The sequence below is a fragment of the Mercurialis annua genome, linkage group LG5 (genome assembly GCF_937616625.2).
Source record: "Mercurialis annua linkage group LG5, ddMerAnnu1.2, whole genome shotgun sequence".
Classification (NCBI taxonomy): Eukaryota; Viridiplantae; Streptophyta; class Magnoliopsida; order Malpighiales; family Euphorbiaceae; genus Mercurialis; species Mercurialis annua.
In genome coordinates this window covers 51,321,569-51,337,812 of record NC_065574.1, presented here as the reverse complement: position 1 = coordinate 51,337,812, position 16,244 = coordinate 51,321,569, and the positions used below count along the sequence as shown (strand labels likewise).

The 16,244-nt window shown below is 32.1% G+C and overlaps 1 protein-coding gene across 3 annotated transcripts; it reads right to left on the bottom strand.

The window, feature by feature from the left end:
* Nucleotides 1-2,549: 2,549 nt before the first annotated feature.
* LOC126683213 (protein BCCIP homolog) lies at nt 2,550-8,211 on the bottom strand. Of its 3 annotated transcripts, XM_050379058.2 has the most exons (10): nt 8,058-8,211; nt 7,980-8,018; nt 4,940-5,101; nt 4,744-4,850; nt 4,439-4,660; nt 3,735-3,944; nt 3,549-3,614; nt 3,358-3,444; nt 3,214-3,270; nt 2,550-2,935 (listed from the first exon to the last, which is right to left on the bottom strand). In XM_050379058.2, the coding sequence occupies exons 3-10, from the start codon at nt 5,094-5,096 to the stop codon at nt 2,837-2,839; spliced, it is 1,005 nt and encodes a 334-aa protein (XP_050235015.1). In that variant the 5' UTR covers nt 5,097-5,101; nt 7,980-8,018; nt 8,058-8,211; the 3' UTR covers nt 2,550-2,836. The 3 variants fall into 3 exon arrangements, with proteins under 3 accessions (XP_050235015.1, XP_050235013.1, XP_050235014.1); XM_050379056.2 differs by having other exon boundaries at nt 7,980-8,211; XM_050379057.2 differs by lacking the exons at nt 7,980-8,018; nt 8,058-8,211 and adding an exon at nt 5,204-5,306.
* Between the last annotated feature and the right edge of the window lie 8,033 nt (nt 8,212-16,244).

The following is a 16,244-nucleotide window of genomic DNA, read 5'->3' as shown; positions in this document are numbered from 1 at the left end:
TAAAACGAAGCTATTTATTAAAGCAAATTGAAAGAAACAAAAAAAAAATTAGACTTGTAGGGCGAAAAAATAATGAATTTCCAGCTTAAAGCCGGAATTCGCCGCTTTTCCACCCATCCAAATCAAGCTTAGTGAGATGAAATTGAGAGCAAATTCTAGTGAGAGAATATAAGAGAGAGAGGAGAAAGTGGTACTGTATATAATTTACCATTGCTCGTATTTGATTATAACAAAATGTTGAACAAAAGCTTTCACTTCATAATTTTTAGTTTAAAGAATGTAGCAAAATAATATTAAAATTTATAGTTGGCCTAGGGTGTTTCTATGACTTATCTTGGAAATGCTAGCTCAACTTACTTTTATTTTATGTTAAAGATGGTGGTCATATTAATACTATATGTAGATATTCATTGGCATAGTTATCCAATGTTAAAGATGGTGGTCATACACTCTTCAATATGTTGAGAAACATATTAATACTATATGTAGATATTCATTGGCATAGTTATCCAATGATTTATTTCTTATAAATCATTGTAAATATGCATAGGCATAGAGTCCTATTTAAGTATTCTTATATAATAAATTTCAAACTTTTATTAAGTAAATTTTTTTAAAATATTGTATATCATAGTTCTTCTTTATTACACATAAAGTAAAAATAGTTTTAAACTCATTATTTATCTCCTTTTGTAATGTTTGGTACTGAGGACCCATAAAAGGGATAGAAAATTGTTATGTCTCTCAATGATTATCCGATTGCTTTGATTGAAGTTGCTGTTTTTGCCCTTCAACAAGAGGCAAGAAATAAGCTAGTGCCATAAAGTCAATTTTTAAAAAAATTCATCAAAACTTTTTTTAAAAATTTAATTTTTTCCAATCAATGTAAATTTATCCAAATTTGTAAATTGTGTATTTTTTTCAAAAATTTGAATAGAAAAAGAATTACCAGTTACCACGTCGTATCTCAAAAATTATAGTTTCATAATTTACGTAATATTGGCATTGACATATAGACACGACTAAATCGATTTTAAAGAATTGAACAAATGACTCCGTCTTGGTGAACAATCTCAGCTCAGCTCCATGTTAGCCTCTATCCCGACTCGTTCTCCTACTTCAAGTCTGGATATTTTTGATTGGAAAGGCAAGCAATTTTCTTCAAGTTTATACAGGCAGATTTGGCAAGCTTCAGTTCGGCAGTTTTACTCTAACATTGGTAGATTTTAGAAATTCCAAATACTACCTCGTATTCACTCCTTCCTTTGGTTATTGGCTCGAGATAGGATTTCATCAAATGTTATGTTGGTTAATAGAGGAGTCCTCCCGCTCCATAATTCGTCTTGTTTGCTTTGCTTAGAAGAGGAATCGAGTATACACATTATTCTTCTTTACCGTTTTCCTTGGCATACTTGGAACTCCATTTTGAGTTTGTGTAATCTTCATGGGGCAGTCCCGCATTCTCTTCATCAGTTTTTTTGACATTTGGAGTAACTTATCGAACAAGCGTTATCGTTCTCTTTGACAAACTATATGGTTCTTTGGCATTTGGGAGTTGTGGAAAGTAAGGAATAGAAGAGTTTTTCAACAAGAACATGTGGATATTAAGATTTAACAATTTGCAAAGCGGTCACTTATTACAAGGACAACAACCTGGATTTTGATTACTCGACAAATGATGTATTTAGGAATTTGATTTTCTTCTGTAAATTCTTATAGCCGATATCTTTTTTCGAAACGATTTTTGCCTTCTACTCATTTGTGGTTGAGCTAATCCAATTATCATTTATCCAAAAAAATAAATAAATAGAATTTCAGCAAATTAATCAAATTGAAATAAATTTATTACTTTTAAAAGGTTTTGATAGATTTTTAAAAAGTCAAAAATATTTTGATTTTTTTGGTACCCTTATGCCTAACAAATAAGGATTGAATCTCTCTTTTTTTTTTTTTTTTTTGCAGTAGCTTATCCTTTAAAACTAACCCACATGTCTATGCATGTGATTTTGGTTTTTTCATTGTCATAACTCATAAGGCACTTCTTTATTTTCGCTTATGTCCGGCTAGCAAATGATCTCACCCCATTTTCAAACAAAAAAACGATGGTCTCACCTCTTTTCAGGTGCAAGAAATTCAGAAAGGCTACATGTACTACATGAACTAATTCTTATTGCCACTTCAGAAATGTATATCCATAATTTCTCAAATACATATGAAAATAATATTAGAGCACGGAAAAATTAAATCAAAACCGAATTGATAAACTCGATTCAATTTGATATGATAGTATAAATGAATTAAAAAATTTGGTACATGCAGAGTTGTAGAACAAACTGAAATAACTAAACTAAATAAAAAATCAATTGAACTGCCTAGTTTAGCTTAATTTAATGAATTGTACATCCTTATAAATTCAATTCAGTTTGATTTTAAAGAAAAGACAATTTTGATTCAGTTTAATTTGTTTTGAACCAATTGCAAACCCAAATGAATACATACGTACACAATTTAGAGCTAATTAAATTGGATATGTAGTACCAAGCATCTACTATGTGGAAGAAGCTGTATAAATGAAAAAAGTTCACACAGAATACAGAATTCCTACAGTATAGAAAACAAAAATTATTACTAACATCTTTTAGTTTTCAACTATTGTAACAAGTTTTAGCTTTCATATCCTTGTATTATACGGGTCAAAGGGTGATTAAAAATCCACGGGTTTCTTCTCATTTGCACCAGAAGGAAAAAAACACAAAACTTCCGCAGCACAGTGCAAATAAACAAAATTGTGTTCTAACTTGGAATATGATGCACCTTCGACATGAGTATATGACTTTCATGATTCATCAATCAAAGAATGCAGTTCCTCTCGAAATTTAGAAATTTTATTTGCGTCTACAGCCATGACTAACCCCATTATTCGGTAATCTTTTAGCTGCATAAACAATTGGACAGAAGAAATCAGCACAGCATCATAAAAAAACCTAGTGGCGCCCAAAATAAGCTAGGGGAAACAATAAACAAAGCGTCATAATGCAATAAATCATAATTAAATGCGTCTTCACGTGCTCTTGGATGCATAATTTAGAGCACAATGCATCAACATAAAACGGTAGTAGTGTATTCCAAGAATAGTTAAATTTAGGGCCATTAAAGGAATGAAGTAAACAAACTTTAAAAAAGAAATCTATGGAAAATAAATAAATAACATACCTCATGAGTTGTCAAATGCTCGGCGTGCAAGGGAAAACAGAAGGACCATGAAGAGAGCTGATGAAATGTATTTGCGAAACAATCAGCAAACGTCGAAGCCAAAAGGAGCAGAATGGCACATCATGGATGTAAAAATATCAGTACCTTGTAAAAGATTTCATCTTCAGGCTTAATATACAGTATTGCTTCCTCGTCTTTGCTTCGTCTCTTCTTCTGATCTAGATTCTGGTGCTGTGGTTTTACATCCAACCAGAGGAAAAGATTATTTTCACTTAAGGAAAGGAACAAAAGGCAAAACGACAGTCATCTAACGGAAAATTCTGGAATAGCTATACCTTATAAATTTTAGTAACTAGCAAATATGACTTGAAGCAAAAAGACTTCCTGAGATCCTCTGTTGGCTTTATTAAATTAATGAAAAGAACACTTTTAGTAAAGCAAACAAAGTTATTTTTACCGCTCAAATTAAATAAAGATAAGCTCATTAACCTCACCCATATTAAACAATATTCTCATCTAACCTCATCTTCTGTAGCCCACAAAATTTCATCAAACAGGGCATCATAAAGAGGTGGCAAAAGTTGGGGAGGAAGATTGACAACACGCTGAGAAACCAAGAGACCTACATACTGTGCTTGCTCTCCCAAAAGTAATTTCAAATCATCCATAACACTTTTGTCTTGACATGCGTTGTTAAGGAATTCCTTTATCTCCATAATGCATTTATGATCCTGAAAAGAAAAGAAAAAAAAAACAATCCACAATTCAATAGAGCGTGTTACGACTTATTAAAGTATTGTTTAATACAAGTATAACCACCAATACTAGTAAAATGAAAATCATGGTAACATGCCAAATTTGATAAGAAATGTGATTCTCCATATGTCCATCTTGCCAATTTGAAGGTAAGCTAGTTAGCATTAATCAAAGGCCAGAGTATAATTTAGGTTTTGGGCGCCTTCACAAAGATTACCATACATCTTAAAACAATTAGTCAGGACACTTGGATTGCAACACAACTAGCATAATTTGGTTGGTAAATAAATGATGATTTTTTATGAAGTTCCAAAAAGAAACTCCAGTCAACTTTAGTTCAATTATAAAAAAAATTACAATACCTTCTCATTGCTTTAGAGAGAGATGTTGAAGCAGGAAAAGAAACAAGAAGATCATAATAATAACAAATTAACAATGCAAAAAATTACCAAAAGTGCTAACCACTTGCCTTATATCTCCCCAGGTTAAGGGCAGTAGTAAGAGAGAACAGTCCATCTTCGTCACCATCTACTTTGACAACAGTGCCCACGGTGGTCTGCTCCAGTATCAAATCAACAAAACCTGTCAAATCCCACTCCTTGTTATCAAGGTAAGTTTGTAGCAGGACCTTTGCTCCATGAAAGTCATCGGGTTTAGGATCAAAGAACTCAAAATCCGCTTGGATGACTCCCTTCAACAGAAACAAAATAATTAGGATAAACTAAATTAACATTGAGCATCTAAATAGCAATCCTACCGAGGTAATTTACTTACTTCAAACTCTTCTTCCCCGGATGACTCGGACAGTACACTCTCTTCTTCTCCAGTTGACTCGGACAGTTCACTCTCTTCTTCCAAAGAGTGCTTCATAACTCCATCCCCTGCAAACAAAATCAAACCATGTGAAGCAGAAACCACGAGAGAAGAATCGGATCTAATAAATATGCCGAATACAATCAGATGATAATACCTGGTTCAGTAGGATGAGATTTCATTAGTTCATTGCACAGCTTTTGACGCTTGATCATGTAATTTGTGGCAATATTAGCAATTGAACGCGAAAAAGCAGAGAAACTCACCGGCCGAGCCATTGTTGATCTCTGACACCTTTTCAGCTTGGGTGGCATGGTCACTGCATTCACATAAACAAAAATAAACAGCTAATACTGAGCCATTCATATCCATTTAAACTAATAGAGATAAAACATGAATTACAAATTTATACATCAAAAACCTATTTATAGACAATTTCAACTCGACTCAGAGTTTGGGTTTAGGGATTAGGAATTGATGAAATTAGGGTTTAAGACAAGATTCTATTGGTATTCTCTATTAGAGTTTTTAGATTGGGCTAAAATTTAGATCAGCTAAATAAACATACCCATTATCTGTATCTATTGAACACAAAAATATAAGTGGCCCAATCACTTTGTAGTAAGCTAATTAGGGATATAATCGAGCTGATTTGACGAGTCGAACTTTGAAATATTCATGCTCAACTTGTTACATGCGGTGAATGTTCATATGTTCATGTTCGGCTCAAACTAGATTCGACCTTTGAATACTGATCTCGACCTCGATTTATTTACATTTTAATAAAAATATCTATATATGCCCCTAATGTATAGATCGGGATACAAATAAACCCCTTATGCCGTTTTTAGAAAGAAAGAAGAAAACACACCTAACTTTTTTTTAAAGTGGCCAATATAAGCCCCTTATTGTAACAGAATTAAATAAAATTAAAGCTACCGTTTGTTTATGCTTACATGGTAAAAATAATGTCGATACGGAACATTTGTGAACCGCCTAGTAACCAAAAATAAAACAAACTCTCTCTCTTCTAACTATCCAAAATAAAACGTTTGATATAGAAAGGTCGAAATGCCAAGCTTAGAAGAGCTACAAGGTTGGTATAAACTGGATTTTCTTAATGTTCATTCTCCTATTCATTCAGCTTTTCCTAGAGCTGACAAAGTTTTGTTCTTACGGTTAAACCAAAGGTACCAGCATCAGCAATATTAAAATTTGTATTTGTGAGCCGACAAAGTTTAGCTCGAAAAAAAATGTACAACAGCTGGCTTCTTTTACTTACAAAACTTTAATCTTAGATACAATTCACCAATACTTTTTTTCTTTCCTTTAATCAAACTAAAATGAATTTGTTGGATTCATCAAAGTATTGACCCTGCTTCAAAGCTATCTTATTAATAAACTGCTTTTTGCTGATGAGAGAAGGGTATATGTTTTTGGTTGTTTAATTTTTTGTTGTGTTGGTTGGTTACCTTCGAATATGTAATGCGTGTTATTTAATTTCTATTGCTTCTTCTTTTCGTTTGTTTTTCTTTTTTCATTTCAATGAAATTTGGTGCACAAATGTAAATTAGGCCAATAACAGATTTAAAAAATTATACATTAATTTCAGTTTCTAGAAAAATAAAACAGTCGGAGACTAGAAGCTACTCACCCCAGCAACACCTATCTTAAAATACAAGTCGCCATGAAAAGAAATGTCAAAGCAAAAGCCAGCATTAACTTGCTAGTTTGAATCAACAATTCCAAATTCCATACATAAAACCAAGCAAAAACAAGTAAAAGGAATCCTACACCTGTTTCCTACCACTACATATATAGCTATATTGTATGATATACAGTATACATATATGGGAAGAATATAAATTAATTGTGTAGAGAGTTATCTTATACCAGAAAAATAAATATAATGTACCACATCAGACAGCAAATTATTATTCCATATACCCAGGTTCTTTTATAGAATTAATTGCTTTATCGATTGAATATGTTAGCAGTCAGAATATGTTTTGGTAGTTAGAACTTAAAAATAATGTTCATTTTCCTGAATTGCAATGACAATAGGACGCAAGGAACGCAAGTGGTTCGTCATGCTTACCTAAGTTTTGCAGGTTAGTTGCTATTATGCAAATCTGTGGTATTTTTTTCAAACTTAGCCCAAGATGGAATACTGAACCACTAGATTGGTTCAAATTTTAAATTCCAAACTCAGGATTAAGTTGGCTTGGAGCAACAGTTTTCTCTAAGCATTATGTGCTTCTGTTGTCAGTAGTCACTTGTCAGAGTGTTGTCATTTTCGTCTGCAGGCAAACGTGTAAAAGTTATCAGGATTTTGATGTTTTACAATTCCATTGTTCGCATGCAGGGGTATGTGAACAAACTTGATTTTGATTATTTGGAGAATGCGAGGCAGAGGTTTGAGCAGTATCAATTGAAAAAGCCTGAAACCTTGGGATCCTCTGGCAGTTAGATGATAGATAAAGATTTTTTTGGTCATTAGGTCGGTCACAAATGCTCCATGTCAGCATTTCCGTATAGACTTAAACAACTGGTGGTTTTAATTTGTTTAACACTGTTACAACGAGGGGCTTATGGGAACCACATTAAGAACATTAAGTTTTATTCCCAACAAAGTCGAGAAGGGCTTATTTGTATCTGACCTATACATTAAGGGTATATTTAGACATTTTCCTTTTATAATGTTCATGTTCGGCTTGGCCTCAGCTCATAAATAGTTCGTTTAGATGCTAAATGACTGAGCTAATATATTATTTGTTTAGGAATTAAATGAGCCAAACTCTCGGGCTCAACTTGTATGTGTTCCTTGAGGTGCTAAACGAGCAAACTCGATCAGCTGGTATATGTTCGTTTAAGTACTACACAAGTCGAGCTCGAGCTGAGCTCCTTTAGAACTGAAATGGGCAAGAATGAACCGAGCTTGAGCTCAGTTCAATTTGAACCAGAATCCTACAACATCTAAATAAATAAAATTTGAGCTACATCTAAATTCATAAAAACCTATTAACAAATTAAGTATAATAATTATACCAAACAATCAATTTTTCAAATACATATTACTGATATTAGTTCAACTATAATCCAAAATATAAATAACGATCAAATGTCTAAATACAAATTCAAAAAAAAAAAGAATAAATAAAATAAATAAACAATAGAAAAAATATACGAGACATTACCTAAAGAAGACAGAAAACTATGGGAGTAGGAGTGAGGAGGCGGGAAGGACACACACAGCACTAGAAGCGGCGGAGGAGGCGGGAAGGACACACACAGCACTAGAAGCGGCGGAGGCGGCGGCTGCGGAAGACACACAGAACTGTCGGCGGAATGAGTAGTGGCAGCGGCAATAAAACGGAAGAGGAAGATTATTTTGTTTTGACAGTGTATTTTATGCTGGAGATGAAATGAAAAGTAGAAGAAAACATACGGGTTGAGTTTGAGGATTTTATAATGCGCAAAGGTTCATCGTGATCCCTAAAGTTATTCTCAGGATCAATTAACTCACACGTAATTTAGTTTAATCAATTAAAAATAATATTCTGTAATTTTATGGTGATTTTTTTAAAATTAATTGGCCTATAATTATAGATTCCGATGATTTAATTTGAAATTAGTTGATAAATATAAAATATTATCTTTAATTAATTAAAAAATAAAAATGTAAGAGCAAATTACCAAGAGATCCTCAAATTTGTCATAATTCACACTTTAGTCCTTTATATTTGCAAATCAAACAATATATTCTGTCAATTATTTAGTCCCTCTGTCCATTTTTGTTGTTAGTCAACTGAGTCAATAAAACTATATAGTCCTCCACTTTTATTTTTCTCAATGATTTCTTTCCTCACTATTGTTTATGTCAATGATTTCGTCCTTCATGTTTGAAAATTAATTTACCTCTAAATCTTTTGACTTCGTTGACTAACACCAAAATGAACAGGGGGACTAAACTGCTAACGAAAATAAAAATGAGAGATTATATCGTTTGATTTTCAAACATAAAAGACTAAAGTATGAATTGTGACTAATATATGGACGTCACATTCAGGGACGGATCCAGGGGGGTCGAAAAAGGTCGTCCGACCCTTCTCGGCGAAAAAAAAACATTTTTTCATCTAGGGGCGGTTATAACCGCCTTTAAAAACCGCCCCAAGAAGTGATAGGGGTGGTTTTTTTTCATGTAGGGACGGTTAATAGTTATCAATTTTACACTGTTATTATTCTTATTTTATTTCTTTAAATGGCCGAACTCGAAAATTTCGACCCTCTTAACTTGGACTCCTAGTTCCGTCTCTGGTTGATTAAAATAATTAAATGGGAGATAATTAATCACAGTATATAACTTCATAAACGGGTGATTTTTTGTTCAAGTTTTATTAATATTTTTTTTCTTTTCACCATCAATTTAAGAACAAAGGATCAATTCATCCATGTAGTTGGAATGAAGTATCAAATAAGTAAAATCTAAGAAAATTAGCTATAAAGGCTAAACCTTTGCCCAATTGTATCAAACTCCCCCTCGATCACATCCAAAAGCGTGAAGTACATGTGCCATTAAAAAATGATAAAAAATTAAATTGATCATTAATATTTATTTCATTCTTCGAATTGATGCTTAATGATTTTATTAATATCAATTATTCCCATAAATTTTTTAAAATTTAATTACTAATCTATTAATCGTTGCACCTATTCATCACCATCGCCTTTATCACCTACTACATTTTTCTTCCTCGTTTCTATTGCCCGTCGTCATTAGTTTGTCCTTGCTGTTTTTCCTCATCATTCCATCCTTTGCTTATGCTGTTTGTCGGTTCGATTGTTGCTGTTAATCGTCCTTGTTGTTCATATGTTGATGGTGCTACTCGTCCGTTGTTGGTGTTGCTCGGTTCTCCATCTATTGTTGGTGTGCTCAATTTGCCATCCGTTGCTGGTGTTCGTTCGTTGAAAGAGGTGGAGGATGTCAAAAGTTGCGGTTGTGTTAGGGTTTTAAAGTTAATTTAGGTTAATTAGGGTCAATAAAAAACATTAAGAGACGGTGTGGCAGTGTTGAGGTTTTTTTGACTGATTTACTATAATTGACTGTTTTCGTACTCCGTGTCAACTTTAGAGGTAAATTGATGCTCTGTTCTTTATTTGAACTACATAGTTGCAATAAGTTAAAAACTATATAATTTTAATTAGTTAAAACTATAAAATTTAAATTTTATTAATATAATTTTATACAAATAAAAACGTAACTACATAATAAAATTTACAAATTAGAAATAAATAAATTTATTAATTTAAATTATTTAATATAAAAAAATATAATTTTAATAAAAATAAATCTAATAAAAAGTCTTTAATAAATAATTTATATTAAATTACAAATATATACGAGTCAGGTCACGAACTATTAATCAAACTTATATATGAATTGTTCGTGATTGTAAACAAGTAAACCCTAGTAAAAAAAAACAAGTTGTACACAATGTATAAACCATTTGATAAAACAACTTTTATATGCAATTCCACGTACAAAACTTCTTTGAGTTCATTTAAGTCAAATTATAGTAATTAATCTTCTTTATTTATCCACAAATAGATATTTTCGATACTTTTATCATCTTAAAGTTATTTTTATAATGAAGTTTAAAAGGATTTGCGCTTCGTGATCATGATGAATCTGGACAATCTTTAAAGTGAAAAATAAATCTTGAACTATTAAATCTTTTAGCGGAACATAATCAAATAATAAACAATGTTGTTGGTAAAAATGCTCTGAAAAATCTCAATTTAGCAGACATCGACATTCAGATGGGTATCATAAATGCATGTGCTATTAAAACACAAATGCTACTATCAATGATTTAACGGTCCAACTGAGAACAACACATGATGTATACTATTATAACAACGGTTAATTGCAAATTAAATTACAAACTTTATCCTAAATTATAATTGCAACATAAATTTTGAAATTTGACAATGTCAGTAAACAATTTTCATTTTTTGGCAAATTGATACACCGACCAATCATGCAACGACATATGGCGGTACATTACAATGTCCATGTTGGTGTTTTTTTAGATCGGTGTACCAGTTTCCAAAAAATAAAAGTTGGTTACTGACATTATCAAGTTTTAAAGTTCGTGTTATAATTATAAATTAGAGTAAAATTTCTGATTTAATTTGTAACTAACCCTTATAACAGATAATATTACATATAAGTCATGTCACAGACACAAGCTTTTACCTTATATCACATGCATATTCATCAAAATTATCTCATACTTACACTTTTTAAATAAAATGAAGTTATACATATAAAACTATTAGAACTTATATAAGTAGCATACACAACATATATATGACACAAAAATGCACAAATAACATCATCTTCATATGCCCACCTCTGGACTTCTATTTAATGTTACGAGATGACGCTTTACAACTATCAGTTCTTGGTAAATAATCACATAGGGGTGAGCCTGCAATTCATTTACAAGCACTCTAGGTATTTAAAATCTAACTCAATCAATTCTCCATACAACGTAAGCAATAACTATAACCAACAACACAATTCAATGATTAATTCAAGCCAAACATATTCACATTCCGATCAAAATCAAACTTACATATGGATATTCCAATGAAAATCAAGTTTACATATGAATATTTCAATAAAAATCAATCGTACATTGGACCAAATCGCCTTATAGGCAACTAACTTAACATTATTGGCCAAATCGCCTTTTTTCCACAGTGTTGGTATGAATCACTATTTTAAAACATTTACTTTCAAAATAGCCCATGTATAAATATCTCTAGCATGCCTCAAAATTGGAACATTTACTTTCAAAATCGGAATTCGTTGGCACATATCATAATTAGCAAGAATCACAGTGTTCCATTGATTGTCGACCACCCTTTCAAAATGTTTAAAAAATTGGACAACATCTAAATCAAATTTAAGATAATCTCTTAAACGAGCATTAAATCTTTTCACTGAGTTGTGTACTTTTCTTACCAGCAAAGAATACATTTCTTTCATACACCAAAGTCCATTCCTCTTTTACTTTGAATAAATCTTTCAACCATTAATTATCTCGAAGGTCATGTTTGTCTAACATATTATCCCAACCATGTAAAAAAATCATCTTCATATATACAATCATAAACAAACTTATTAAAATCAACACCAAACCCTTTTGACGCCTTGAACACATGATTTAGATTCTTAAGTGCATTTTGGTATATATGCGATAAGCACAGCCTATGATTAATCTGAGGTAGTGAAGATAAAGCTTTTTCCATAGCAAGATCTCTATCTGTATATATAGTTATAGGCTTTTTACCTGACATACACTCAAAAAACATATTGAATAGCATTCAAATGAAAGAGTAGTTTCATCGTATAATAAAGAAGCTCTAAAAATTATTTGTTGGTAGTGATTATTTATACCAATGATTACTCCCAAAGGTCTACTTTCTTTATTTGTTCGATAAGTTGTATCAAAGAAAACTACATCCCCAAAAGCAGCATAATCTAAAGATCATTTTTGCATCAGCCCAAAATATGTTAGTCATTTGGTCGCATTCATCTAATTAAACACGAAAGAAAAAAGAAGGATTTTCTAACAAATGATTGTGAAAGTACTCTAAGATGCTACTGCTTCGCCGCGCTTTAGATCTTTCTTTCTTTTTGAACTTAAGTAATTTTTTTAATCTCGCTTTAGAAACCCAAGATGTTCTCTACCTCAGGCACGGCTGCACAATAACTCATGTGCTAATGATGGTCGTATGCCCGAATCATCTGCCAAATCTATTTGTATAGCTTGAACGTCATTAATACATCTTTGAGATGATAAAATATGTGCTAATGACTCATCAACCAGCTCATGATTATGATTTGGTTCAAAATCAGTAGCACTGTATTTTCTATTAGCTTGAAGAGCTATAGTCATTCGTGCCAAGCATTCATTTATAACTTCTTTTCTTGGTTTTTTAGTAATGTATCTCTTATCATCCTTTCGAAAACCTTGCTTAAAACACACAAATCTCCTACTTGTTAGTATCCCATCTTTATTGATATTTTTATACTCACACCAAATACTGAAGCCGATACCTTTGGCATATCTACTTTATCGTTCATATGCGTGCTTTTCAGAATCAAATTCCAACTTCGAAATCGGAAGTCCATCTAACAAATCTAAGTCTTCTTTTCTATCAGTAGCATGATTTTCAAAAGCATACTTGCTGCCAATTTTTAACTATTTTGAAGTGACCTGCATAATGAGAAATATATTTTTTTAGGCAAAAGGCTCACTTTAGCCCCTGAGGTCAAACCGAAATAATTAATAAGACCCTAAGGTCGAAGGTAGCTCAATTTAGACCCCGAAGTTGTCCAAAATGGTTCACATCCCACCGAAATATTTGACACCGTTAGTTTTCTGTCAAGTGATGACGTGGCACGTATGAAAAAAGTTCAAAAACATCCTTAACGTTTAAAATACTTACCAATTTTTTATTTATAACTTTTTTTAACCATTTTCACCCTCTTCTTCATTTAAATATCAATAATTAAATAATACTTAAAATTAAAATATTTATTAAAACAATCGAAACTCAATTAGACTCTTTGAAATCTAATTAAACAAATCGAAATTCAATTAAACAAATCAAAATTCAATTAAACCAATCAAAATTCAATTTAAAACTGATTAAATCAACTAAAATTAAAATTTCGTAAAACCCATCGAATATTTTTCGAATCTATTTTTTTAAAAAAATATCACCGCCTTCTACCGACCGCCGGATTTTTTTTCCGGCGGTCTTCTCCGGTTCTCCCATGGGAGAACAGCCGGCTGTTCCCCCATGGGAGAACAGATCTGTTCTTCCCACTTGGGAAGAACAAAGGCTGTTCTTCCCAAGTTGGGAAGAACAGATCTGTTCTTCCCAACTTGGGAAGAACAAAGGCTGTTCTTCCCAAGTTGGGAAGAACAGATCTGTTCTTCCCAACTTGGGAAGAACAGCCGATCTGTTCTTCCCAAGGGAAGAACAGCCACTGTTCTTCCCAGGTTGGGAAGAACAAATCTGTTCTTCCCAACCTGGGAAGAACATCGCTATGTTCTTCCCAGGATGGGAAGAACAGACCTGTTCTTCCCAACCTGGGAAGAACGCCGCTGTTCTTCCCAACCTGGGAAGTACAGCGGCTGTTCTTCCCAACCTGGGAAGAACAGATCTGTTTTTCCCAGGTTGGGAAGAACAGCACTGTTCTTCCCATGGGAAGAACAAGAAGAAATCTTGTTCTTCCCATGGGAAGAACAGTGGAGCGGAGATGACCGCCGGAAATAAATTCCGGCGGCCGGTAAAAGAGAATGGTCAAAAAATAATACCGTTTTTTTTTCCCGATTAATTTTCTTTTTAATTTTTGTTCGGAATTTTTTTATCGAAAGTTATAGAGGTGTTATCCGGCGGGTGTGTAGCGGTGGGCGGGTGAATTAGAAAATCATAAAATATAAAATATTGTTTCTTTTTTATTAGATTTTTTATTTGATTTTTGATCGGAATATTTTTATTTGAATTTTGATTGGTTTTATTGAATTTCGAAGCGTTTAATTATGTTTCGAAGTGTTTAATTGAGTTTCGATTGTTTCAATAAATAAAAAAGAGGGTGAAAATAGTTAAAAAAAATCATAAATATAAAATTGGTAAATATTTTAAACATTAAGGATGTTTTTGAAATTTTTTCCTAACAGCCATGTCATCAGTTAGACAGAAGAAACTAACGGTGGTGCGATCTGAGCCAGTTTCGACAACGTCAGGGGGATAATTGAGCCAACTTCGACCTCAGGGTCTTATTAATTCTTTCGCTCTGACCTTAGGGGCTAAAGTGAGCCTTTTGCCATTTTTTTATAACTAAATTAAATTAAAATTTATTTTTTTGGAATCAAAGTGAACCAAGAAGAAATTATTTTAAATTTTCATTTCAAATCAAACTAATGAACCACTGGTTCAATTGAATTTCTTTTAAACCATAACATGCAATAGGTTAGCATCGAGTCTATTAAACTGACTAGAACAAAAACTGATTGCATGTTAATAAACAGGTTAGTATTGAGTCTAATTAATTGATTAAAACAAAAAAGAGCTTTCTTTTACCTTTATATTTCATATTTTTTTATCTATAAATATTCTCATGAAAAGAAACAATTGTTATTACTAACGCATTAATCATATAATAAATTACAGAATTAGATGCAAAAGGTATATGAGTGCTAACAAAAATTACATAAATGAACGGTTTTCAACAAATTGAAAAAACTATTTTAAGATAATGATGAGTTCTGTAAATACAGCTGTACATACAGTCATCGATAAGGGCTTCTCAAACCGCCCAAATGGGTCATCCAATACATTTATGGTTCAAATATTGAAATACGATCTTGAAACAGCTCTATCCTTAAAATTTCAAACTCGTCAAGTATCACTTTCAATAATGAAAACCAAAAATTAGATCTAATAAGAAACAAAACACAATATCAAAAAACATCTCCCAAATTACCTCTTGCTCTAAAGAACTCTTCAATATTATGGTTCGTCAATTTGTATTTGTATGATTATCAATCTCCTTCAATAACAATTAAATTAGCAGCAAATAGAAGGAGAACCCAATAAAATAGTAAAAAGGTGGAATATGTGTTAACTTAGACTCAGATTTTGGCGGAATAAATCTCAGCTAATATTTTCATTTTGGCGCTTAATTTTAATGGAGAAGTAAGTGGATAGTATTTTTTTTTTTTACCTTTAATCATTAAGTAAGATATACATCATTGGATGAATTTTAATATGGTGTAAGTAATCTAACGATGGAATAGAGAAAAATTGAGGGAATAAGAATTTGAGAGGAGCCACTCCCTATTTTTGATGTACTTTTAATTGACGCTTTAAATTGTTAAATAGTCTTTTTTTGATAATTTGGGGGGAGCGCTTATGAGAGGAATCAAACTCACGACCTAACAATTTGCTGTTTAACGCTTATAATATTTGAGTAGAAGCTTATCGGTAAATTGTCAAATAGTCTCATTATTATAATTTTAGCTAATTTTTTAATAATTTTGAACTTAAGCCGTTTTTTCATCTATAAATGAAACTATATTCTCTTTAAATGGAATTCTTTTCTATTACTAAAATCATTATAAATCATCAAAATGATGAATATTTGAGAGAGAAAAAACTAGAGGTTTAAAAGACACGTGGAAATTGCAGTTAAGGCGATGAACCTAATGTTACCAATTGAAACTGATAATCACGTGCCCAAATAATGAATATCCCATTTTGTCAATATTCACCTCACCTATATGTGTCTCCTATCACATTTTAAAACCTATACGTGTCTGTAGACTTTTTTTTTTCTATTTTTTGCTGCTAATTACCAACCAACCATTATAAAGATT

Coding starts and splice junctions, on each gene's coding strand:
- LOC126683213 (XM_050379056.2), bottom strand. CDS start 5,096: ATGCCACCCAAGCTGAAAAGGTGTCAGAGATCAACAATGGCTCGGCCG. Junction 3,615..3,734: donor TGTGGGCTACAGAAGATGAG/GTTAGATGAGAA, acceptor AATTTAATAAAG/CCAACAGAGGATCTCAGGAA. Junction 3,271..3,357: donor AAGATGAAATCTTTTACAAG/GTACTGATATTT, acceptor ACATTTCATCAG/CTCTCTTCATGGTCCTTCTG.